The following is a 26,796-nucleotide window of genomic DNA, read 5'->3' as shown; positions in this document are numbered from 1 at the left end:
TTTCAACCAATCTTATTACGCCACGTGTCATTATCCGAACGTACTATTTTGTGAATAGATTTTCGATAAGATTTTCAACCAATCTCGATGCGCCACGTGTCACTTCCTGTTTGCAATAATTTATAGAAAAAAAATTTAAAAATTTTATGTATTTTAAAAAAAAAAATCTGTATTTTTTCATAATTTTTAATGTAGTTAATTAATCTGGACCGTTGAATTTAAAAAATATTCAAATCCAAGAGCCAAGGAGCTGCCACGTGGCCCTTTTTATTTTTATTTTTAGGGAAAAAAAGGTGGACCGTTAATATGTGATTGGACGGTCTATTTTAAAAGTAAAATTTAATTTTTTTTTACTGTTGGAAATCCAACGGTCTAGAAAAACTAGCCGTTGGAAATCTAACAACACTGAGAGGGCCATGTCGCCTACTTCCGGGGGAAGAACAAGTGGGCTGACAGCGGGCCTCGCCGCCTGCACCCATGTCCCCTACTCGCGCCCACTCGCGAGGGAACTGCACGCATTAGCCAAGTAGGCTGGTCTCTGGGTTTGTCAAAAATGGGTTGGTCTGTTACCTGGCTTGGACTGGGTGCCAGGCAAGTTTGTGGGATGGAGTGAATGGACTGACCCCCAGCTTGGTTTTTGGACTGGGTGCTGGCACATTTGCACCCCGATGGAAGTGCTCTAAGGGTTGATTTGATTTTAATGACGATTAAAAAATAGAAAATTCTATAATGACGGTTAGTTTGAAATTCTTGAATTATCATGTTGTTGTACAGAATTTAGTGGAATAAGGGTTTGTTGTAATGATTGTTTCTGTAGACCGACAAAAGAAAAATAAATATAAGTATTTTGACGATAATTGGGATAAGGCTTTATCAAGTACACACTAGCATTTACGTTTGATGATGAATTCCAATCTCTCTCCTTTTGTTCCCTTTTATTTTCTTGAATAAGATGATGAAGCAATAATATTTCAGATTTAGTCAGAATCATTTGCGTTTGAGAACAGCAAGCAACTGACTTTTCTCGTCGCGCCGTGAGTTTACGAGGTCGGAAATGTCTAGAAGTTTATCGGTCACTCTTCCGAACATTTCATCCATGACCTCACTTCCAAAGTGTCTGGCAAACATCCCCTCCACTGCAGCCCTTACATGTTTCACCAAAGTTGGTATGTCAACTGGACGATTTTGCAGCCATGCTGCTGGGTTTGACGACTCCATTCTCTCTATCTTAAAACACCCGTTTTTCTCTACTATCTCCTCCATCTCCTCTAACGAGGCTGCATAATATGGCAAGTTGAAGGAATCCACTTCACTTTCTTCAATTATTCCCTGTGGAAGAAAAGGAAATACAACATTTTCCAACATGAATTTATACAATTGTTCTTTTCTAGTCATCTCTGTTTTAACTGTATATAATTATGTTATTCTTTTTAATTATTATGTACGTGGGTCAACAATTATTTTATTTTCTAAAACACCTCCTTGAGGAAAATATTAGAGAAGGAAAATCTATGGTTCTGCTTCAAATATCAAAAATAAAAACATTTTTTATTAGAGAGCAATAAAGACATTTCAGTTAGTGAATTTTTTCTTTCCTAAAGAATTGTAAAAACTTCTATCAACATATATTTTCAAGTAAAAACACTTGTTGGCGTCTCTTCACTTTTTAGAGCCTCAGCTTGTGAAATTCGACTTTCATTGTTTTTGTCCATTATGTGATATCCTTTAACACACACACCAAAGTTATTTTAATATTTCAATGTAAATTATAGGAGCTTATAAATAATGAGTTATCGATATTACCTCTTTTGCCATATCCATGAGGCTAGACGATATACAATTGTACAACATACCCGCTGGGATTTCAGAATAAGGCATCCCTTTGGGGATTCCAGACAAGATCATTACCATCATTCCTCCAAGCACAAGCTCTGTGGCCCTAACATTCAAAAAGTTCTTTATGTCCTCGGCAAACTGCGCCGCGTAAGCATCAACCACTTCATCCGGGGCACTTGTGTAATGAATCCTGCCCTTGTTCCACGCCGGAGAGTCCTTGTTTTGCAATACTTCAGGCGACTTGGAGATCCAATGAAGACTAGATGAGGTATGTACAAAGTGGATAGACGACTCGGGAAACAAACGGCGATGGAAAGAACCGGGCACGCCGGCTGCAAAGTATTTCCTGTCTTGTGGGAGAGAGGTGAAGAGGGTATTGAAGTCATTCGCCTCTAGGTCGTTAAAGAAGACTTGAAATTCAGGCATTTGATGATCATCAGAGTACTGTTGATCAGCTTTGGGACATGATTGGGATAATTGGGATCGGTGTTTGCGTTGCATAGCTTCTAGTATTTCTTGAATTATCATGAAAGTGTTTGGTCCAGTGGAACATCCCAAGTCTGCTAGACAAATGGTGTTTGAAAAAGATGAGAGTTTTTTCATATCAAGCTTCTCCTCAATTTCCTCAATGATTTTTCCCTTCTCAAGATCAGCAGATTCTTTCTACAAAATTAACGGTACCATTAACCTAATACAAGTGAAATTTTACACTAAATTCATCTAAATTATAAGGAGAATGATTTAAACTTGAGTGCAGAAGAGAAGCAAATTGCTCTATAAACCAACATGCCTAAGCTCGTATCTGAAATAGTACTAATTCTAAAAAATACAAAACCAAAGGATATGAATTCGTTTTGTCCGTCCAGCATTCTAATAAACCAATATGTTAATAGTCAGGGACGGAGTTGGAAATTTCTTTTAGTGGGGGCAACCTAAAAAACAACTAAGATTACCTTATTATAGTATGACTTATACCCAATATGGCAATGAGAATGATTTTCAATGACGATGTATCACAATTGCAATGTTACAAAAATTTCAGTACCATCCATATTATAGTGGAGGTGAATCCAATCTTTATAGGAAAGCAACCAATGTCTAATTGTTAATTTTAAAACACATATTCGGATGTTAATGGAGAACCCGATATGCAAATGGATGGAGCTGATTATATTGTCAAAATTTATGAAAAAAAAGAAAGAAAAAAAAAGAAGAAGTAAAACTCCCAAATACAGAATTGTTCTTTTGCCCTTTATTCCCTGGTATTCTAAGAATTTAAGAAAATATATACATGGGCGCCATACGGTCTCGGCAACGAATGAAAACCAAAACTGAAGCTTGATATAGAAACTATATATCATGCATGTCTGTATAAACTCCCATTCTCCTTGACCGCATGTTTTAAGAAAATTATGGTCATTCACTATTCGACTTTAAAGTGCAACAACAAAATTTAAATGATCACCTACCATTTGAGATCGAACGGTGGTTGATCATAATTTCTTTGAACCATGAGTCTAGGAGAATGAAACTTCGTGTATATATATGTGTATATGTATAGCATGCACATGATCATAATATTAGTTGGTAAAGTTGAGGTCATGCATTACATAGCTAGGGTTTCATGCATACATGATATGCATGATATATATTTACAAACAAACAAAAAAAACTAAATACATATTAAATCATGGGATTTATACCTGGTAGGAGGAGTTCTTGGAGTAGCTGTAAGTGCCATTTCCACCGTTCATAGGCTGCGGACCTGTGACCGGTTTCGCTCTATTTTCATGATCTCCGTTGAGATTCATGGGATCAGCTGAACCCGACAACATCGTTCGATCCCCTTCTGCCATATAATTAGAAGCTTATAGAGGCAAGTAGATTTGATTTCTGAAGAATGAGATTAGTAGGCGTGGGATTATATAGAACAACTCAATAAGGACCAAGGGGAACAAATGCTCATGCAACGTGTTGGTACCACCACTACCTTATATTAATTACAAAGACCTCAATCTGTTATTTCACACTTTTAAATAAACTGGGAAAATAAGTCAAATATATATAGATAAAATTGTTATTGGTACTCTAAAATTTTTATTTGCATTCTAAAGTCCAAACTTTTTATATTTAGAATAACAAATACACTTGAATAATATTTAAAACATTTTTTTTTTGTCAGCATATATCATTTCCTAGTTTAAACAATTACATGTAATCTATATAGGGCAAAGTAAATCTTTCTCAGGGTCAACCATATGAATCTAAATAACGAGCATTTGTAATTCTGTGCAAAACCTTTGTCAAGAATTTGCTTGCTTTTAAATTAATGAATCCTGATTTTCTCCAAACCTTTTTCTTTTTCTATTTTTTGCCGTCCTTTTCATATTCAAAGCGTGCATTTTGGCCATGTAATGAACCGCATATATGACATATATATGTAACCCAGCATATACGTTAACATAAACATAATTATAGCCAAGTTAATTGTATTATCACTTCAAATTTCAAGATTGTTCTTGAAAAAAAAAATTCATGTTTATTATTATTTATTTAAAAAGGATCGATGATAATACTGCAGGTTAAAGGGAAGGCGCTAGCCATACATAGAACATATACATGTATATTTGAAATGTTCAGCTGATCGAGGACCACTTTTAGGGTTTGTTGGGTTTCAGTAATTAGTAAGTATTTTAAACAAATTAAGTGTACGATTAGCATAAATATAAATGTGGCCAGATAGACGATCATCATCCTTAAATATATTGACAATTTGGTGAGAGTGAGATTAAGAGCTAGCTAGCTAGCTAGGGTTATGGACCATGCTATATTTATATATTACAGAAGCTTAACATAAAACGACATGACAACATGACAACTTTCTAAAGCTTGAAGCACTAATCTCAGTTTGCCCTTGCGCCATTCTCCATTTTTTTACAGGCTATTGACAGTAACTCTTCATCTCAACAACACTAAATAGATGGCTACTTCTTTAGATATTTCCTAAATTAATGTTGATAATATTTCCTAACATTACCGATATTATATTTAACTTAACCACTTAGCTTCGATGTGGAATTTTATTCGCCATTATATGTAATGCATGTGTGTTTGAGCAGGTTTGAATATTAGATCATTCGCTTACGAAATGGTGTGTCCCTGGATTTGTTGACTTTAAGGAAGCAGGTTAAATAACTGTAGCCAGCATACCAACAACGTTAATTTAGGGTTTAGATTTCAAGATTATTAACGGTTACCTGAGGTAATATTGTGTTTGTGTTCTTGACTACTTGTTATGGAACTCATATTTTACGGGTGCTCTGCTTAAAAAAAAAAATTTTCATCTGCTAAAGCATATGGTGGTCCTCACCAATCACCATGGATGTAGCACCTAATTAAATTATTAATCGTATTCGATGTTGTCATCTGAAATAAAGCACCAATTAACGGAGTAATATAATTAAGGTTGGAGACAAAAGATTCGCTGTAGCTCTAGCTTTGTAATTGTATGGCAGAATAGATACTGCCTATTATATGGACACGGTCGTAGGCGGTAGGTTGGGTGTCGTAGTGTGGGGGATCATGATTGATATATGTATATGCACTATCTAATTTACTAAGTAAATCTTAGCAACCGTAGTAGGGGCATATAAACCCTTAAGAGTTGGCTATCTTTCTATTTTTTCGGCTTTTGTTTTATACACACGATAGTTTAAAAAGAGATTAATTTGAACTCGATATCCAAGAATGCGGCCAACATAGTGAAAAAATCACACGCAATTGGTTGAATTAGAATTTTAAGATTTAGGAGATAGTTAATTACAAGTGCACTCAAATTATTCTGAAAAAGTATTAAGAAATAAGAGTCCGATAAATTTGAATTATCTACAACCTTGTAAAATAAAACTCTCTCCAAGTATTACTCTACACGCTATACATTTTTAGAGCGACAAACTCAAGAGAGTATAAGCTAGCTAGCTTTTGCGCTATAGTTTACCAAAGAAATAAAAAATTATGCTTCCAAATCCACAACGTTGTACATCAAATCTCGGAGGGTGACTGATGGTGATGGTGAACATAAGTTTAACAAAGAGAACTTGACTTGCAAACTTATCTTCCCCTTCACTAAGTTGAGCCTAGCTCCAGTGACCAACCAATACCCTGGACCGTCTTGTGGGCCCCTACACAGATGCGACATGTCCACGTACTTCACAAACTTTTGTAACTGCAGCGGCACCGGAGGCCCTGTCGGGAACACACTCGAATCCACAATCACTCGATCATCATCGGGCAGTACTCTATCTCTCGACCAATTACTCCCCGAAATCGATGTACTTATGGCACTGAAGAGACCGGACGATGACGACTTTTGGGAATGTTCCGACGGTGGTTCAGTCCAATTTGATTGGACAACGAAATGATCTGAGACTTTGGAGAACAAGAGCCGAAGATGGAGGACATTCTTTGTGTCATGCTTCTTCACAACAAGCTGGACCCCGGACACTATGAAGGACGCATCTTTATTGGAGGACATCCATTTGGGGTCGTATTTTACCGGTACAGTGCACACATGGGAAATCTTTTTCCGGTTTATGGCTTCAAAGTAGCGGTCGTCGGCAATTTCATCCGATCCTCGCCATGTTGGTGTGTCATCTATCTTGTTTTGCAACATGAATGGTGTGTTTGATAGATGTTGGAGGTGGACGGCTAGCCTGAGATCAGGTAACAATAAGGCATTTTTCATCATTATGTACATAGCATGATCTATTAGGGTTTCTCATCGTGATCAACAATTCCAGTTTATCACTTTATTGGATTTTGACACTTATCATCTCTTTCTATCCTATTTTTGAGGATTTGGATCCCATCCGGATTCTATCCGTAAGGATCTCAGGGATTCTCATATTTTATATGTTCATCGTATATTCTACGACTAAAAGTCATTTTGAATTTTTTTTATTTAAAATTAAGTACAAACAGTAAATAACTCAAATTGATTACGTGATAATTAATTGAATTTCATGCAGAAGTACTAGTACCTGTTGGCTTTCCTGCCCTCAAGATACAAGCGCATCCCCGTGACAGGCCTAAATGCAACCCTAACTTGCGCAGAGTTTACATATAGTTTAGGACCCATCCACTTGACGTGGATTGCAGGGGACCGAGTCTTCCTATTGGAGGCTGGGCCTAGAGCCAGCCCATTGAGAACAGGAGCCCAAAGTTTGTGGGTTTGAAAGTCCAGAAAGTACTGCAGATCATCTATTGGAGGCTTGTCTGCAAGTAACACATACAAAATTAAAAGGATAAATTAAGCAATGTTATGAATTGCTCTAATTAACAGAAAAGGGGAATTGAATATGGTGCGGTGTAGCGGGCATAGTGCGTTAACTAACTGGGTTAACTCATGTAATGAAAACTAGTTAAGAACGCAAAAGGCATTACAAATGAATTGAACTTACATCGAAGATAGAGGTTGATGGCATGCGACAGGAAACCCTTGCCTGGCACATCTTTGAGGAGAGAAGTGATCGGAATGAAACTAAACTGAATCGCGTTCGGCATTGATGGAGCTGTGAGAAGCCACTCGTAGTGGCTGCTGGCCAGCAGATCGCCTCCTTTTTTATAGAATATCACACTAATACCCTGCAAAATTCATCTGCCACGTCGTCATGACAAGTACTGCTAATCTTTTAATTGACTGATTAATTTTCCCTAATGCATGCTCCTTTCATTAAAATGAGTAGTATATATCCATATTAGTAGTGCAATATATAGTAGAACCTACATACATCTTTTGATTTTGTGGTTGAGAAGCCATTAATGGCCAACTGAGGATCATGAAAGACACTGATTGTCTGTGGTGCCTGTAATTAAACCGTGTGCAAATATTATTATGGCTCAAATATTATGAGGATTAAAGCTGTATATAGTAAGCGAGTAATATATATATATATATATATATATATATATATATATTTAATTTGTTGGTGATGTGACAAATGTTTACTCAATTATCATGTTATATTTATTCATATAATATGGGTGTTAGGTGCATCACATGTCGTTGACACTACGCGTTAAAAAACTTTTCTATACATTTATATACCTTGTGTTTTTGGTCTTTGGATTTGGAGTGTGATGGGGAGAAACTGCATGCCCCTGTAAATTGCTGATCTCCAAGCTCAGTCAAGTGATTTTTGAGGTCCGATGGCTGCATGTTTGAAGATTTATCTTGCTTTACTAAGACAACATCCTCGCCCCCAACACTCAATCCCACGACGATGTGAGTGCCATATTTCTCAATGAATCTGTCAAATGTGCACACAGTTAATGTCAAATAAGAGCAAAATGGTTGTCTGGTACTTAAAGATAAAAGTTTTAGACAAATTAAATTGAGCCGAACGCTAAGTTGCAGCTCCCCTTGAGGGGAATTGGTAAACTAGATTTTGTGTAGTGAAATGATCTATAAAGAGATGATCGACAAAAGTAAAAGCTTCGGTGAACAACGGCTGGACTATAACGATCGTAAGATTGTGAAATTCTTTGTCCGGTAAGTAACGTCCCAGTACATGTTTACCAGACAGCCAAATATTCCAAAACCAAAGAATTGGTCAGTCCAAATAGGAACGGTCCACAATGTAAAAACAGCTATAATAGAGAACCGCCCAATTATGTGACTTTTACTAATTTTCAAGCCCCATGGGAGACAGTACATGTACACATACACTTTTAGTATAAACTAGGTTTTTCAAATCTCAATGTGGCTGGAAATGTTGACTATATATTTCCTTCTACAAAATATGAGATTGTTTGGAAATGTTTTTAAAATGACAGAAAAATGTTTTGATAAAAATGTTTTTGAAACCAATCCTTAGTAAAAATACAAGTTGATCTTAGAAAAGTACTTGAAGTGTTTCTTGTAAGAAACACATATCTATTACTTATTCCAAAAATCACTTAAAGTGCTTTTGGAAATCAAAATTAGTTTCACCAAAAACGTTTTCAATCATTTTAAAAGTACTTCTAAACGAGCCCTATAAAATTCTTGAACGAAAATTATATATTCTAACCAACTTTACTAAGTCAAATTCTATTAAATATTTTATCCAAAGAAAACAGAAATCAAGCATGCATGCATGTGGATGAATGGCCAAAACCAAGGAAAATCTAGTCAGTAGGTCAGACAGTATTTCAATATCCAATAATGGCATATATATTTCTCGCCGTCAATTTGCTTATTTTTCTTATGTGTGTGTATATATACACAACATATATTTTATTGATTGCCAAACAACATCAAGATCACAAGGCACAAATCATAGGCATCGTAGTTTGCATAATTAGTGGGGAAAACATGGGATTTCTTTATAAAAGCGCGTTAATTAATAACATAGTTGACAATGTTATGGCTAGCTTCTAACAAAAAACGAAAGTAGAAAGAAAGTGGTCCTGTATTTTCATGTATATTCTTTTTTGGTACGAAAATTAAGGCCTAGCTTTTGGGGAAAAAAAAATCTTCATCTAAATAAATTCATAAGATTTGTGAGTAAAAAAACCAAGTATATTTGAATAATTCAAGAATATCTGAACCTTATTTGAAACCAACCATCTTTTTACCTTTATTTTTTCTATTTTATTATCATATACAATAAGATAAAGCTGCAGTTGCTCCGTACAATTTTGTATAATATATGTTTAAGTTAAAATCAGGGATGTAATTAAGTCTGGCATGGTGGGAGAGTTAGGAGGCACCCAAAACCTTCAAAATTCGTTTCCTCTGGTGAAAAATAACTTACAAGTAAAAACCCTAAATTTCATATCATCAATCTTAATTGAATTACTGATGCATGACTACCAGTACTATAGTCTTGTATTCTTTCTCTTCACATGTAACTAGGAGGCCTTATGTTTGATTTTCGTAAATGATTAGTTCGATATCAATTTATTAGATTTATCTTAACTTAAATTATAATTTCATTGTATATTAAAAATAAAAACAATGGTATGCATATATACACACCTTGCAAGGGCAGGAGGATCCCAGGTGGATGGAACGGACTCACGGACTTCGTCGGCGAGAACAAGAGGGTATCTATCAATATGAACATTGAAGAATATGATGTAGTAGCCATCAAGAGCCAAGTGCTTGATGTTTGCTGCATCCTTTGCCCACGAACCGCTGTCGAATCCAAACATAGCGTTGAACAGCCCTGATGGGATTTTCCCCGGCACACTCGACCTTTGGTTGAAAAACTCCGACATCTGCATGAATTATACTCACTAATATAAGTAATTGATTAAATTTACGGTAGAACCTTAACCTTCTTCTTCGTTTATAATTAATTTGATCCTTTATTATTTGTAGAAAAATAAAGGTTGTGTATGCATATATACCTGATTGAAGGTGAGGATATCGGATTGGTAACGAGTACGGTCGCCTTTGTCACATTTAATGTCGACGGAGACGTTCTGAATGGTTCTGAAACCAGGAACTGTGAGTTCTCTTTTATCGGTGTCGTTGAGCACAACCAATCTTTGTTTGCCTCCTTTGCAGTATTTCAGTCGGAAATCTGACGTCAAATCAAATCCTTTGCCTAGGCTGTTTAGTGCCCTCTCCACGATCATGCTGTGATCGTCACCACTCATCTCTGTCTGTCTGTCTGAAACCCAGTTAAGCTTTTCTATATCTGTGATTGTATTGGATGATAACGTTGGTAGGAAAACGGTGAAGAAATAATTTGAGGAGGAGGAGGAGAGACAAGTAGATGAGAATAATGTCAAGACTTGGTATATATTGGGTTCTTATTTGAACTGATTTGTAAATTAGGTAGGTTTGAATAAGGTGTTTATAATTTTTGTATAAATATCAAAGTCGTGCATATTTTGTTCCGATTCTTAAATCCTTATTCAGCGAGTTTGACCGGTTTTATTATCTGTGAGGGTAGGATTTTATTTTTCTTCTAAATTTGATTTGATTTTTCTTATTTTATTTAAACGGTCTCAATTAAGTTATTTCTTGTGTTAATTTTTTATATCGGAAGAGAAAAAAAAAACAGGAAAGTGAGAGAGAATGAGAGAAATGGGGAGGAGATTTGTGGGAAGAGAATCCTACTCTATCTATATAACAAACATATTGAACATTTTTTTGTTTCCAAATTTATTAATAATTATTAATCATAGTATTGCATTTTCAATCGTGACTGTTTGTTTTCTAATTTTTTAACATGTGATAAGTTTATTTATTTGAAATAAAAAAAAAGGTAAATAACGGAAAGAGAAAAGACGAATATGTGTCGGATCAGTTAGCTCCTCTAGTTTGATTCCTGATTTTTTATATACATCATATATTAGTTTACAAAATTAAATAGGGAGGGTCGACATGGTCTGCAAGTATATTATAATTTCTAAAAGTATCATGAGTGTATGAGAGGAAGATGAACATGGGTTACTTCAGCGTCGTGGTGCCTCGAATATTGACTTGAGACTTTTTTTTTTTCATCCATTTTTACCCTAAAAAATTAAGAGCACCCAACGTCCTTATATCGATAATTATATTTCGGCTAACCTAACCTCCTCCATCCCTCGTAACAAACAATGGGTACATAAATATTCACATGTTGTCCATCAACTACACCCTTTGGCTTGATTTTAAGCCCTAACTCACCCTTCGTGAACAAACCTTGCGGAGGAGGGCACACTTTTTTAATCTTCATATGTATTTGTAAACATAAAAGAATTATGAATTGAAAATAATTGTGCTATCAATTTGTTTTCATAAACACAAAGAAGCCAACAACCAGAATATATAATTCTAATTCTCATTTGTGTAATAAAATCAATCATTCAGGAACATAAAATACATAATAAATTACATAAATCAGCCAACACGCTTGCAAATCTAAGTTGAACGTCAACTAGCTCTAGGAAGTAGGAAGGTCGGTACGCAATACGTACATCAAAACCCAACCTTTCTTGCAGTTAGTCGTCCAATATCACAATCAACAATATATAACCATAAATAATTGGTATTTATCGTGTGGTGGAAGAATGTGTTGGTTTCGTATGTCGTGGGTCCTAAAAAGAATTCCAACCAATCGTTGGCAACTAGTTTATTATTACAAGTCGCAAATATCCAAAACAATTTAGGGCTTCTGGTTGACAGAGGAGTAACACATACGTTCGCCAATTTAGGCAATTTATTTCCTCTAAAACGTCTAGCTGTTTCACCTAAATAACCACAAATGACAAGTTTCTAGACTAAGAATTCTTACCAAACAAGGGCACTATGGAATCATGCGATGATAGCTGAACTTTTGTGAGTCTTTCTGCTAAAAAAAAGTAAAATGTTATTGCGAAACTACCAACTAATCGCCTTAAAAAAACTATAGCATTGATACTTCCCTACATACACCACCAGATAAAAACCAAATGCATTTTATTTTTTAAATAAAATACAAGTAATTACAATTATAATTTTCCGATAATTTGCACAAAAATTTCTCCATAATTTTATCTTCGCCTTGATTTCCTTATCTGGGATTTTGTATTTGACTTTTGTTGGACCGTTTACACACTTTTGCCTTTACTGTACAGGATGCTGTTGTCTTATTCTCCAGTGTGAAAACTGGAACAAGCTGACCAATAAAATAAAGGCAAAACTGGGAGAAGGACGTAAAGCCACGACAGTATCTTACTCTCAAGTTATTAACGTGTGGGTTCGCGGAAACTGACCCACTCTAATGAAGTGATGGATAATATGATACGACAATTATAAAAAACCAGGATCCTCACCCGATCCATTGCCTAAGGATCTCGTAATCATGTTCGTTCATCGTATATCGTACGATCAGAAATTATTTAAAATTTAAATATAAATATTACCTAACGAAAACTGATTGCACGATTGCAGAATTCCTAAAGAATAGATTCGACGAGGATCCTGGTTCAATTATAAAGACCATAAAAAGGGATCTGAACACGTCATCAGTAAAATAATTTTTATAAATGTATAGATCTTCTTGTGTTTTAGTTTCATTTAATCTTATATTAATTTTATTCAGCATAGAAGCTTGATAAACTCAAACAATCCCATCGAAATTTCTTTCATTACCTGTGTTATGGATAGACACTAATTCTAACAAGGAAAATGATTCTCTCCGGATCTAATTTGTGGAGATCTTAGGAATCTTCAGATTCTATCCGTTCATCGTATATCATGCGGTTAGTTTTTGTATGTATTATTTGTGTTTAATTTTAAATAAAAAAAATCAAATGATTTATAATTAAGATGTGATGAATAATTAAGATGTGAGGATCCTCCTGATCGGATCCAATTTCCTCTAACAATAATTCTACACTTTTGACCTAAAATATACAAATAAAAATTACACTTGACCTGACTAATACATGTGGTCTTGAAAATTATATGGCGTGGGACTTTGATAAAGTTGGTGTCAATAACTTAATAATGTTAACCAATTTTTCTACTTTTCACTTTGTATGAAATCGTTTTTAAAAGATTTAGTAAATATTATTGGTACGTACAAAAATTGAGTGTTGGAAGTCTATCTTCTTGGCATCAGTCAGTGTTCACAAGGAGGGTGTGAAGTGTGAAGACGACCAAGTGATAGAAACTTTGCGTACTTGGTCAATCATTCCATGACCGTTTTCTATAGATCAAAACATCATCTCCCCTTAGTTCTCAAAAAAAAAAAAAAAAATCATCTCCCCTTATGAATGTAATAACATATAAAGTAGCTAAAATTTTCTCTATCTACTCCAATACCACCTCAACTTTCAATTTAAATTTTCTTAACTTTTAGAATCTACCACCTACGTTAATTTCCATCCATTTTTCCGTTAAAACATGTCACGCTCCGATCATGTGGAAGGATATTTTGTCAATTCACTTCTTAGGGCTCATTGGAATTCATTTGTATGAAGGCATTTTTTTTTTGTTTTTTGCGAGGTTAATGATAGGGATTTTTACCACCTGCAAAAGTAGGGATAAAAACACTTAAAAATACTTGCAAGAGAACAAGATGGTTGTAATATAAAACGGCTCAAGTAAGGTCGTTTCCATAGGGTTTGAATGAATAATATGTATTTATACTAATTCTTAGCTAATTATTTGAAAACAAAGATTGGAAAAGGTTGATTTTGAATTTAAATGTAATAAAAACGAATTTAATAAAAGTAATTTAGGACAAACAACTAGTAACCAATTAAGAATAAATCAAATAAAAAAGAAAAGGTTTTGAGAAATAAATTTGGAAAAGCACTAGGGTTCCGCCGTCTCTCTAACAATCCTACGTAGTTCTTCTAATTTCTTACGAATTACACATGATATTTTAAAGGTTAGGTTTTTCTAAAATATATCCTACTTGGAACCTCCAACATAGAACGTATATCTAACATGCAACCCGTCCATGGTGTCCAGATCGAATGTGAACATGTAAGACTCATTAAGTTTTGTGAAAACCTTTTGAAAAACCATATAACTCTTAAGACGTGTCGTCCATCCTAATTAGCTACACATATTAACCACAAGAAGCCTTAGTCAATTTTAGGGACAACCTTCCGCCAAAATTGCATCAAATTACTTTTCTAAATATCCTAATGGTCGCGAATCACTAAGACAAATAAATAGTTTAAAGCACAATAATTAATAATTCAAAGTATGCATGCATAATATCATAAGAAAATTAAAAAGAGACTACATATTCTTGCTAAAGCTCAAGCATCACCCTAGCAAACGGAAATTAGTTACAAATAATCATAAAACAAAATATTATTAAAAACATGGATAGAAAACACCTTAAAAATAAACTTAAATTGTCAAAAACAATTCTCCAAATAGTGTGTGCGTTCCACCCTAAGGCTAGCCCAAAAAGGCTTATTTATACTACTCTTGTGACAGCTCGTCCCTGATTTTAAGAGTTTTAAAGTTTTAATAAAGGATTTTACAAAAATGCCCTTTGAGGCACGCGCATTATTCGAGGTTAATTGTTGTGTCGTGCCATCTAAGATTTATTTTCTTGACATATCCTCATAGTACTCGTTGCTACGGAAGTGTGGGCGCTGACGGTTCGTTATTTGGAGTTATAACGAAAAAGATTTTAAAGTTTGAAGTTTGAGCATTTTATAAATTTTATTATTAAAATTTGGATGGCCCAGTTTAATGAAGAATTAAATGGATGGCTGAGATGAAAGAAGAAGGTTTGTGTGTGTGTGTGTGTGTGTACGTAAGAAGAAGAAGAAGAAGAATGAGGATTGGGCAGTCGGGAAGAAAGAAGAAAGGAAAAAAAAAATGGGATTGGGCAAAACTGCCCAATCTGAAAGAAGAAGGAGGGGACGAATCAGGAGAAGAGAGATGGAGAGGATGGCCAATCGGAACAGGGGAAAGGAGGAAATGAGAGAGGGCGAGAAGCGGAGGAAGAAGAACAGATATGGGTTTTCAACCCATGACCCGCGCGGCGACTCGCTCCTGCAATGCCATTTTCCGACGGTTTTCCGTCCAAATTTCTGGTCTTCTTCAACCTCCCATCAACCCCAAACACCTGCAAGACATCCTAGCATCCTAATTGACCCAAAAATCAATGAATTTCGTGGTGATTTCGCGATGAACACCCACACGGGTGCCGCGACTTTCTTGTTCAAAATTCGCCCAATCCCGAAGCAATTTCTTTCAATTGCCACCACCCATACACTTCTCTTGAGGCCTAGAACAAAGCCCAAGCATTGGTTGGGACGGCGGAGTTGATTTGAAGACGAATTGGAACTCACCCAATTCTAGGGTCCGCACGGATTTTGGTGAAATTGAAGTGTTTCCAGGCAAACTTGGCCTTGGCCTCAGGTATAAAGTTTACACTACTCATTGAGATCTTCAATTCTGTATTTTTTTGAGAATTTTTGGAAATAGTTAGATTTTCCGGCAAGCCGGGGCGGCGCGTGGCCAATGGCCCGCCAATGTCATTCTTAGCATGTGTTTAAGGTTCTAGGTTCAGTTTTGATAATTGATGGACGTAAATTGAGTAATTGAACCTAAGTTTGTTTCGATTCGTGGTTAGGTGAAAATGTGAATTGACGATTCGACCGTCGGATCGTCACCAAACTTTGATACGTTGTAATACGTAATATTTGAGGATTATAGGAACTTACGGATCGGGAATCCGATTTACGGATCTTTCGGAATTGGAGTTGTAAGTTCATAAAATAGAATGTTAACCGTCACTTGGTTTTGACAATTGACGGAGATCCGACCGTTGGATGGTAATGAAATTTTAGGATGTTGTCCTAGAGGTATATTGTGGACCTCTGGAAGTTATGGATTTGAAATTTGAGTTGTAGATCTTCCGGATCGAACTACGTAGTGACGTGTTTTATATAAGTTATATATTATATCGATATGATTTCTGAGGTTGGATTTGATTATTGTTCTAGGCGCCGATCGTCATGACGCCTTGATGTGTGGTGCTAGGGAGTTGTTGGGCGAACTCCAGGTGAGTGGGCAGTATTTCTGTTTATACCTATATACTATTGATATTTTTCCCATAAATTGAGTTTAAATGAAAGTACGTTTTAAAATGTCATGCATGCATATTATGAATTATATGATTTGGTATATGATGCATATATGTGAAATGGTGCTGTGGACACACAGGTGAGTATCAGGTGAGGTTTATGTTGTTCATGTGATTTATTGATGATGTGAATTGTGTTGAGAGCTCACAACCTGCACTCTCGGTGTTAGTGCTTATGTTATTCACCCTGCATCACACGCTTACCTTGGATCCAAGTAGATGCTAGTCGTACAGACCACTAGAGGTGGTTCCGACATGCCAGTCGTACAGACCATTAGAGGGGTTCCGACTGGTAGGTGACTTTAGATTATGTGCACAGATGATTGATGAAAGAAGCACTAGAGCGTATTATTTCACCATCTTAGTCATATAGACTACTATAGGTAGTTCCGACTTATGTGCAGTGTAGTGCCGTACAGGTCACAGTTAGTGACTCCGGCAGGGCCGTACAGGTCACAGTTGGTGACTCCGGCTGGATGAGATATTGAGTTATAGAATCAGCCGTACAGGACCACTATAGGGTCTACGGTTGATTTATTATTTCACCTGATTTATATTGATGCATTCATATTATATTTTGGCATATGGCATGGCATGGCATATTCTTTATGAAAAGCGTTGAAGGATTGTGATTTGAGCTTTTGATGATATATATATGTTTATATACTTTTTTTCTGGGAAAGTATACATGTTTTACGGCGAGGGGTTAGAAATGTTTTAAATGAAATGTGTTCGAAAAACTTTGTTTTACTGACCCACTCAATTTTTGTTTTGCGCCCCTCCAGGTTCTAGATAGCAGAGCTTTGGTGGCCACGAGGAATCCAACGGTGTTCTTACAGAATTCACAAAAGTAGGACTCACCCTCGGGTGTTTCATCTTAATAATTGTATTTTTAAAGCTTCCAAACTGTGTAAATGGTTACGTCACTCTCACGTGACGGCCAGCATGCCCTCCTTCGGGACAGGGTGTGTCAACTCTAAATAAAATCCTCCTAGTAAAAGGTCTTAGAATAAAACTAGGAAACCTAATAAATTGAAATAAAATAGGAAACATAATCCTAAATTAACTTGGTAAATTCGCCCAAAAATCTGCACAACCACATTTTGGACCCATAACAGCTCCACAACATGCCCAAAATAGCTGGATTTAAAGCTTGGACTATTCTGAGCACTTCTCCAGAAGGCCACGAACCAATATAAGGTCAGCTTGGGCTCCAAAGATGTTGTTTAAGCCCAAAAATGTCATTTTCCAGCAACACGCACTGCTCCTTTAATAAATCGCTAGAAAATAACCGCTACGTAGAAAAATCCCAAAATTTGACACGAATATGCCAAGAAATACACGAGCTCCTCCAATTCGAATCACTCAAAAATTCATCCGTTTGATCACGTTTTTCTCCAAAGGAAGTCGAATGTCCTATGTTGAAAATATAAAACAAAGTATCAAAATTCTACCAAAATAATAACCAAATTATACTGAAAATAGGGTAAAATATAGAATATAATATTGACTCATCAGTTAGAGTTGGGTCAAGAAAAGAAAGGGAGAAGTTGATTTTGGGTTTGATTTTGTCGAGGGTTGTTGAAGAATTGAAGTGAAAATTAATTGCTAACATCTACATTGACATTAAGTGAAGAGGGATGGATGATAATGAGTTCATCTTTGCGTAGAAAATTATGAAAAAAGCTAGTCTTTCATATACAACGAGTTTTTAAGGCTTTTTTGGTAGGTTGCAAGTGAGTGTGTGGTTCATATTAATTAATTTATTTAAATATTAATTTTTCATACGCTTATGGAGGGAATTACTGAACTGGGTTGTACAAACCTCCCAAATTTGGCGTCATATTGATTCGAGTAGTATTATTTTTGGAGTCAATTTGATTCTAGTAAACCCCATAAAGTTAACTGACAAAAATATCCATGCAGGTTACATGTGTTAACCAAAAAATTGAGGAAAGTTACGTAGGTGTTAGATTCCAATCATTAATAGAGTACATGTGGTAAAAAATAAAAATTGAAAGTCCACGTGGTAATATTGCACATGCTTACAAGTCCAGGTGGCATTTACACAAAATCTCCCTAAACAAAATTAAAACAATACTGCTGTTATTGGTACTCTAAAATGTTCGTTCAGCTCCTACATATATATTTTTTTGGCGCTGTCGTAAAAGAAGAGCATATAATGACATTTTTTTTATCAAGGCATATAATGACTTTTTGGGGTACTTTGATCCATGTCAATTTGAGCTATTGTTGGACTTAGTCCAGTTTTCTTATTTTCAACTTTAATTAAATATATTGATGTATGCATCTTTACTCAAATTTTTAATTTGAAGATTTAAATAAGAAATTTTAATCACTTTCATGGAAAATAGGAAAAAGAAAATTTATATGTCATTACATATGATGCATGTTGATAAACGTTTAACATGTGATAGAGGTATCTACTAAAATAAAAAAAATTAATTTACCTATCATCTATAGAATAGTTAAAAGAAATTTCATTTTTCATACATTTATATATCCATACTGTTGTAGGAATAATTTGTTGAACAATTATGGAGGCCAGAGAAAGGAAGGTGCGGCACATAGTGAGAGAATAGAGAGATTTGTAATTGTGAGGTGTGTTATATTCTACCCCATTGTGCCTTTATTTATAGTAGTAGGGAAGGTTAATTCCTTACCCTAATATGATTACAACTCTAATAAGATATTAACTACTAAAGGGAATATTCAAAGATATCCCTAGATACACTATGATTTACACAATCATATTCATAATCTAATAGGACTGCAACACTCTCCCTTGAGTGTGTAAATACTCAAGTAAATGGCGCATCAGGTATTCAACGATGAAGTAAGTACAATTGATGAAGTCGTCAGCACAATGAGCGAATACGAGTCTCAAATCAACGAAAAAATGCATAAAAAGGTAAAACTCATAAAACTTCGCTATGGTAAAACCCAAGCTGAGAGAAAACCCTATAGACTAAGGAGAAAGGTGAGAAGTTGCATTAAGTCAAAACTATACGCCTTCTGGACGTAAGTAGAAGAACTCACAAGGGTATGATCAGCCTAGGATGGGTGTCTCGTCAAAACCTAGTTAGGTAGCAAAAACCAGTGGGAAAAATGCTCATAATCGTAGGAAAAGGAGTACATTAATATCAAGTGAGTATATTTCTGAATACTCCCCCTGAGTTTGACAGAACTTCCAAATGAGAACTACAAGCATTGCAAATGAATAGTTAGGCATACCAATTCCTCGGACAAGCTTCTTAGAAGGTTGACTTCAGTAATGACGTCGTGTAGAGGTCAACAACGTTGTCTGGGATCGGCTTGCATGACTTCAATCTCCTGATACTTTGTTGATGTAGATGTAAACACAATATGTCTTGGCATTGACTTCGTTGATGTATCATGGCTTGGTTGGGTGGATACATGCGGCATAATTTTCATGGATCGTCGTTGGGACTTAACGATGAATGAAAATAACAAGTACTTCAAATATGCTCAACAATAACTCCTAACCATGTCTCACGTGTGGCGTAGTGAAGTGAGGTGAGTTTTGGAACGATTCGAAGATTTCACAACTAAGGTCATATCGTGGACCTCCAAGATATTGCGATATCCCTTAACGATAAAGACATAACCATATAGGGATTTTGCCTTGTACGGGTTTAATAAGTAACCTGCGTCAGCATAACAAATAAGGCAAGCATCATTCTGAGGATCAGAGGGTCGGATCCGCTTGAGAGGCGTTGGGATTTGCCCAAATTCTTAGTACTTTCATGGTACGTCTTTAATACCAATTCAGTGGTTACGTGTAGGCGCAGTGCTGCATCTTTACCAATAAATCAACAACGAATGAGATGTCATGTTTAATACTATGAGCTAAGTACAATGAAGTGCAAAGTTGAACTTAACATGTAATTCTTCGGGAACTTAACATGTAAATCTCCGTATCTATATCCCCATGGAGAAAACACTAACCACATTTCATAATGCTGCTATCAATCACATGATGTTTTGAGAGAAACCTTACACCGTAAAGCGTGCATCATATCGCACTATTTCATTCATCTCATTTCACTTCCTTTCCCACTTGTAACACAACGGAGTTACCTTGGGCAATGTAAGAACGATAGGTCCAAAACACACCTTGGTAAGGAATTTGACCTGGATTGTAATATCGGTTGTCCAATCAGTTCTACGTTGTCATTTAATCAACAGAACACGGTTCGATATCGTCGCTTTTCATTTATGTTGGTAGCTACCATATAAGTGAAAACATCATCGATAGTAATCTCATTTCAATTCCATTAACTCATCCAAACTAGTATACTGGACCAAGAACTTCAAGTCTTAGGAGTAATTTTAATTAATCTCATAAGATGGAAATGATTTGAGACAACGATCAAGTATAGATCCATTGTTGTGCCGTGTCTTCCTCTTATAGAGAAGTGAATCCTACTAACTGAGTGATTTATCGTGCTCTAGGAGCGGCCAAACAGTCCAATGATCAAGTATTGACTATCCGTCGGTGTACGGGACCGTCCAACAGGAGCGGCCAAACCGTCCAACAGGGGCGGCACACATTCCAGGGATGTTGACTCGACGTTCGTTAAGTACGTTTATCCTTGCATGCATGTTCACAATTGGTATATGATCTCATCACTTTAGCTAGATCAGAGGAATGCGTCTGGAGCAACATTCTGAAAGCTAGAATTTATTGCATTTGCTTATCACACTTGTGCGGTACAGGGATTGAGATGAGACATAATGGGCAACGTCCACACAAATTCACGTCGTTCTATAGAAATATTGACGTTCTTATCTCCCCCTAACGGCGGGTTGTCATTAAAGTGACAACCTATAAATGAAGGGTAAAAAGATCGTATGTAAAGGCTCTAAGAGAGCTAGTATGAAGGAGAATCACAATTGACAAAGATTCACACCCTTCTTTGATGACCATATTGGCACATTGCGGCAGCGCAACTTGGCACATGGAATGCATATCAAAATGCGTAAATACGAAAAACGTCAGGTTTATACCCAATAACCAACTCTAACGTCGAATAGGTTCGGTGGCAATGGGCCTTAAGGCAGACCAACATAGCTGCATACAAGATTGCATAACCCTAGGTTGAAACCGAAAATTTGGTACGTTTTCCAAAGTCTGGGCAATCATTTAAAATTGCGCTTTATGATCGTTATGCGAGGCTATTTAGGGTGAACATGGGAATTCAATGTTCAATTATAAACCTAAAAGACGTGCAATACTTTATCGAAAACTGTCGATATAAACTCTCTGGCATCATCTAGTCTCCTAGACTTTAAGGGATAAGTAGGGTGATGAACCTTTAATTGGCCAGGAGGTTTAGCAGCAATGTGTGTGGACAAACATGTGACCAGTATTCCCTTGAATCCATTGTGAAAAATAGTGATTTCTTATATTTGCGAGGAATGATATAGAAAATCAATTTTCCTAATGAGCAGACTTGGCAATGTGTGCTTGTAAGCACAAGATCCTTACTTCGGGTAAGGAGATGCGTTATAGCATCATTGTTCGACCTAAGTATCCCAAATGGTCGTGTAAAAGCAAGTAAACTGCTCAATCACCAGGCTCCAAGCCGGCCACATGTGGTGTGTTCCCGGTTGAGAGACAACCCATTAGGCCCAAATCAAAGCTTCAGACTCATTTTTGGAGGTGGTGCAAAGATATTTCACTCTATTTTCTGCTGTGGTTTCATTCATGGTCATTGTCATCTCGAATATCTTTAAAAAAACTCAACGACATTCTTCCAGAACTAATAGAGTATAAGGTATCTGACATGGTAATTCAGTACCATTCATACAACGAGGAGTGTGCCAATGCTCTTAATCCGGTTGGATAGACCTGAAGTCGTTGCTAGAGATGTGATTTAGGTATAAAGTCAGTGTGCGTAGTATCTCATTCAAGAACTAACTTTCCCACAGTCGTACATAATCACGTGTTTAATTAAATTCAGTCACATTTATACAAGAAGCATGATTCAATTAACTCGTATTCAAGGACAATGTCAATAAGATTATCCATAACTAAAGCAAACACCAAACTTGAATCCAAGAACATGGAAAAATGTTCACAAAGTAAACCAAAGTGACTAAGAGGATTCGGCTAACAAGGTCATTCATGTCAAAATTCTACTCTTCCAACGGTGTTCGGTGGAGCAAAATCAATCTCACATATTGACTACGAGAATGGTACTCCTCAACAACATTGGTAGGGGCACAAATAGGTGCATAACCAATGATCTATTCCATCGAGACAGAAATAGATTCTGCAGGGTTGAGGTTCGGGAACAATATCCCATATTCTTGAAGTTTTAGGTCTTTGGTGCCAAGGATCACGCTTCAGGCATGATGCCACACCTTGGTAGGCCCTAATTCTACCACATGTTGTAAAAAACAAACTCGAAATTGGATTGTGAGAGAGACAAACCTAGAATTGGGTTCGAAAAGCTTCAGCCGAAGCTGGAAGGGTCTATTCGGTAGATCTCTGCTGAAGCAGATAAGTGTTGTTTGGTGCACATCTGCCGAAGCAAGGCACCATCCTTCGATAGGCTTTGACCGAACTGGGTTGAGTCATTCGGTAGACTCCAACCAAACTGAGTCTATACCTTTCTCTCACGTTTATGGTAGTAATCATGATAATTTGGTAAACTTTCTTTGTCTACACTGCTACTTCATGAGCGAGTTAGAAACATGGAAGGACAAGAAAAATATTTTCTAGTCAAAATTCGATATAGTACCTACAAATTAGATTTTGTTAGTTAACACAATTAACTTGTGATGAAGGTAGAAGAAAAAATTAAGATACAAATTAGGAGCATAAAAAGAAGTAATAATATTTAATTTTTAGATTTTGTCCTAAAATTGAGTAAACGATAAATCTGTAAAAAATGATGACATTTATCACAATTTGATAAAAGATAATATAAAAAGCTGATGCGGATGACCAGTGAATATACCTAGCCCAATAAAGTGGGCTAAACCCAAGAACGATTCACAAAATTAGACTTAGATCAAGTTTACTCAACTTTTTAGTAGTATCAACAGTATTTGGCTACAATACTCTCTGTTGGCTAGGCATGGAAATTTAGGAAAAATGAAAATAGAAAAGCAGAACAGAAGAACAAGAACCCCATTAGCCATAGATATAGGTGACGATCCAAGAAAATATGACAGTAACAGAACACGCTTAGCAATCAAACAACAAGCACGACAGATAACGAGGATCATTGACTGCCGGGATTATTATTCCACCATAGAACAAATGTAAAGAACCGCACCATACAAGACAACATAATGTACGAATTCTGCCGAGTTATCAAGAAAAGCACAACGAGAACCAAGCCAATAAAAAATTGTATCCCCCATTAGCCCCGTAAATGTTCGCTTGGGTATGTTCACCGGCATCACCGACTGCGCCACTGGCGGATCCAAAGCCAATGACGCACTGTCATAGGATATAGTGAAAATACATTATAAGTTTAGAATACCGCTGTAATAACATTACCCACTACCAGCGTAAATAACATAACCTCAAATACAAAGACGTGGCATAACGGGCACACCAAAACAAATTTCTAACAAAGGCACAGAAAGGGCCAGGTATTATCAACCGACATCAATCTGCCAAGTGAAACCAAATCAGACAACAAAATTTGGACTTCCAAAACAAAGATTGTAGCCGAGGCAGTGGACATGAATGAGAGATTTCCCTCGTTAAAGACTATTATCAACTGCGGTACAACAAGTTCGGACTTCATGCACAAACAAATTCGCAGATTTACAACAAAAAACTGCGAAAAACAATATCCGATTGCACAGCTTCTCTTAACACCACATAGTTTTTACATGATGAACAAAAGAAGCAAGGAATTAAACAGAAACAATGTTTAATACACTGCTCGGCCTTCGTTGTGGCAGTTACAAACAGAGAAAATGGGACAACGCCCCTATCTTCATCGTTAGTAAACTTACAGAGGTACAGTTGGCTCAGTGACACATGCCAATCCCTTCATCAACCTTACATCTTCGCGGCGTCATCCAGATAATACTTGACTTTGCTGCGTTTTCGGCAGACTGCACGCAAATACTTCTGCTCTGGGAGCGATGGATGGGCCTGATATGGAGCTTGTAATTACCTCAAACATGTCTTCATCAGATCGATCATCCCCTATGCAAGGAACAAAATCTGGTGACATTGCCCTTTCTTGCATGGAGGAAAGTAGACGTTTCGCTACAAGTCCCTTGTTTACACCCTGCATATACAAGAGAATGTCACAGCTAATCGAGATATTGTAATTCCAGTTCAACAATCTGAGTCAACATAAGCATTGCGTATAACAGTAGGTCCCTTTGTTTCAAACTTCGTGTGCTTCACATGAATCCATATAGTAGACGATGCCTCTTATATTTATTTATTTTATTAGATACATGAAGTTGGTCAGGAATTTATCACAGGATGCTTCATAAAACACTGTTTCAAATGTATTCTATCGTGATAGGCATATCAGGAATCAGGATATACCAAAAGGCAAAAGTTCGCAATTCATACGAAGAAAAGTTTTCACACCTATGCAACCAAACCAACTAAATAAGCATGAACAATGTGAGTAAAGAAGCCTCGACTACTCATTAATGCTTGGGGAAACAAACAGAGAATACTTCATCTGTTGCCCCAAAGGGTCATAATCTTTTCCAAAATTTACATTTGTTAAAAGCTTAAAAGTATGTACTACCTATTCCACTGATATTCATATCCACAAGTGAACAGCAAGCCTAGCCCAGCTTCCATGTCCTCCAATCATATGATTAGTGTACAACGCAATTTCAAACGTGATGTTTGAAGAAGTTGGGGTTTCTACCATAAAGTTAATTGACATTATGAGGAGTAGTTTAACTTTTTATAAGCCCTTGCATTGCATGGTTTGGTCCCTCACCGATGTGGGACTTTATCCTCACTTTCTCAAAATGTCAACGTGTCATGCATATATAAGTGAAGGTGTTTTCCATCTAAAATTTAATTTACTCTCCATGCTCCAACACAAGAAATATATTAGCCCACCTCCATATAAAATCATAAACCTGCCCTTAGAGGTGGCAAATCAACCTTGAGTTATTAATTAGTACTGTAAAGACTCATTTAATTTGATATATATCACCGTAATATAAAGCTAAGATTAGTAATGGTGATGATAATGTAAGGTGAAATCGAACTAAATGAGTCTTAATAGATATCTGTTAGCAACCAATAGATTGATTTGACACCTCTACGTCCTAACTGCCCTTGCTCATCACCATTGCCACCTTCAACCCAAGTGGTTTATCCATATACAACCAATTGCTAAAAGTTTGTTGATAATATCATAACTGTGATTCAGTTACATACCTATTTCAATAGGCTGGAATCCAAAATCTTCATTCAATTAAAAGAAAGTGGCAGTAGATCATCACTTATTTTGGTTTTTCTGCAATGAATGTATAACTTCTAACCATGCAATGAATGTATAACTTCTAACCATGCGGACTAAGAAAATTGTATTATAGCAACTTAATTAATTGGACAAGAACATATATATAGTTAATGCATCGAGGCCCCTTTAACCAAAAAAAAAAAAATGGAAAACTAATGAAAAAGGCTTGAAAACTTTGAGTTTTAATGATAAGGACAAAATAAAGGGTAAAATGAATAGTACCAGGATTGACTTTTTAGTGTAAAAATGTGATTTTTCGTTAAAATGAACAATACCAGGTGCTTTTCGTTAAAGTTCCCAAAAAAAAAAGCATCAAACCCTAACTGATTAGCTAGTAAAGGTGCCTTCGTCTATGTTCACATCCTATATAAAAATTAACTAGTGTTCCGGAGTATTTATGCTCTGAATTTTCGTAACGTTAAACTTTTATTTTTGTGTTTTTTGAGAAAAAAAAAATCTAATAATTAAAATTGATAGAATATTCAATAATCCTGAATACTATAAAATCCCCAATCACATATCTTTCTCTCTGAGTACTTGTACTTGTATTTGGTCAAGTATCTCAGTACTTGTATTTGGTCAATGAGTGACGCAACAAAGTAGAAAACTCAAAGGTGTAACAGTATATAGCAGAGTGTTGGGATATCGATGAGTGAGGGAGACAAAAAAGAGATTAAATAATTGATGAAACCTCGATAGATCATTTTCCCTTCTGGGGCATATAAGTACTTGAAAGATTGGAGAGAAAAAAAGATGATTGCAGAGAAAGCTCGATAGATTTCCTTCTGGGCCGGCATAACTACATACTTAAAAGATGATTCCAGAGAAAGCGCAAGTGCCAGAGTCCGTGCGCCTTT

At 36.2% G+C, this 26,796-nt stretch overlaps 2 protein-coding genes and 2 long non-coding RNA genes across 5 annotated transcripts; 1 reads left to right on the top strand and 3 right to left on the bottom strand.

Annotated features, from left to right (window-relative positions):
* Positions 1-824: 824 nt before the first annotated feature.
* Positions 825-3,698, bottom strand: LOC126597196 (loganic acid O-methyltransferase-like). Its single transcript, XM_050263964.1, has 3 exons — positions 3,540-3,698; positions 1,804-2,499; positions 825-1,329 (listed from the first exon to the last, which is right to left on the bottom strand). The coding sequence occupies exons 1-3, from the start codon at positions 3,690-3,692 to the stop codon at positions 988-990; spliced, it is 1,191 nt and encodes a 396-aa protein (XP_050119921.1). The 5' UTR covers positions 3,693-3,698; the 3' UTR covers positions 825-987.
* Positions 3,699-5,688: 1,990 nt separating this feature from the next.
* Positions 5,689-10,663, bottom strand: LOC126594783 (MACPF domain-containing protein At1g14780). Of its 2 annotated transcripts, XM_050261039.1 has the most exons (7): positions 10,231-10,662; positions 9,857-10,098; positions 7,943-8,144; positions 7,626-7,700; positions 7,296-7,479; positions 6,876-7,110; positions 5,689-6,548 (listed from the first exon to the last, which is right to left on the bottom strand). In XM_050261039.1, the coding sequence occupies exons 1-7, from the start codon at positions 10,480-10,482 to the stop codon at positions 5,849-5,851; spliced, it is 1,890 nt and encodes a 629-aa protein (XP_050116996.1). In that variant the 5' UTR covers positions 10,483-10,662; the 3' UTR covers positions 5,689-5,848. The 2 variants fall into 2 exon arrangements, with proteins under 2 accessions (XP_050116996.1, XP_050116997.1); XM_050261040.1 differs by lacking the exon at positions 7,626-7,700 and having other exon boundaries at positions 10,231-10,663.
* A 4,889-nt stretch (positions 10,664-15,552) lies between these two features.
* LOC126595969 (uncharacterized) lies at positions 15,553-17,275 on the top strand. Its single transcript, XR_007613789.1, has 3 exons — positions 15,553-15,691; positions 16,279-16,337; positions 17,204-17,275. It is a non-coding gene; the product is annotated as an uncharacterized LOC126595969 (long non-coding RNA).
* Positions 17,276-24,248: 6,973 nt separating this feature from the next.
* On the bottom strand, positions 24,249-25,315 carry LOC126595158 (uncharacterized). The gene is made up of 2 exons (XR_007613515.1): positions 25,205-25,315; positions 24,249-24,724 (listed from the first exon to the last, which is right to left on the bottom strand). It is a non-coding gene; the product is annotated as an uncharacterized LOC126595158 (long non-coding RNA).
* Between the last annotated feature and the right edge of the window lie 1,481 nt (positions 25,316-26,796).

This window comes from Malus sylvestris, chromosome 13 (genome assembly GCF_916048215.2).
Source record: "Malus sylvestris chromosome 13, drMalSylv7.2, whole genome shotgun sequence".
Taxonomy (NCBI): domain Eukaryota; kingdom Viridiplantae; phylum Streptophyta; class Magnoliopsida; order Rosales; family Rosaceae; genus Malus; species Malus sylvestris.
The sequence above is the reverse complement of the archived record's forward strand: the minus strand, read 5'-3'. Positions and strand labels throughout refer to the sequence as shown.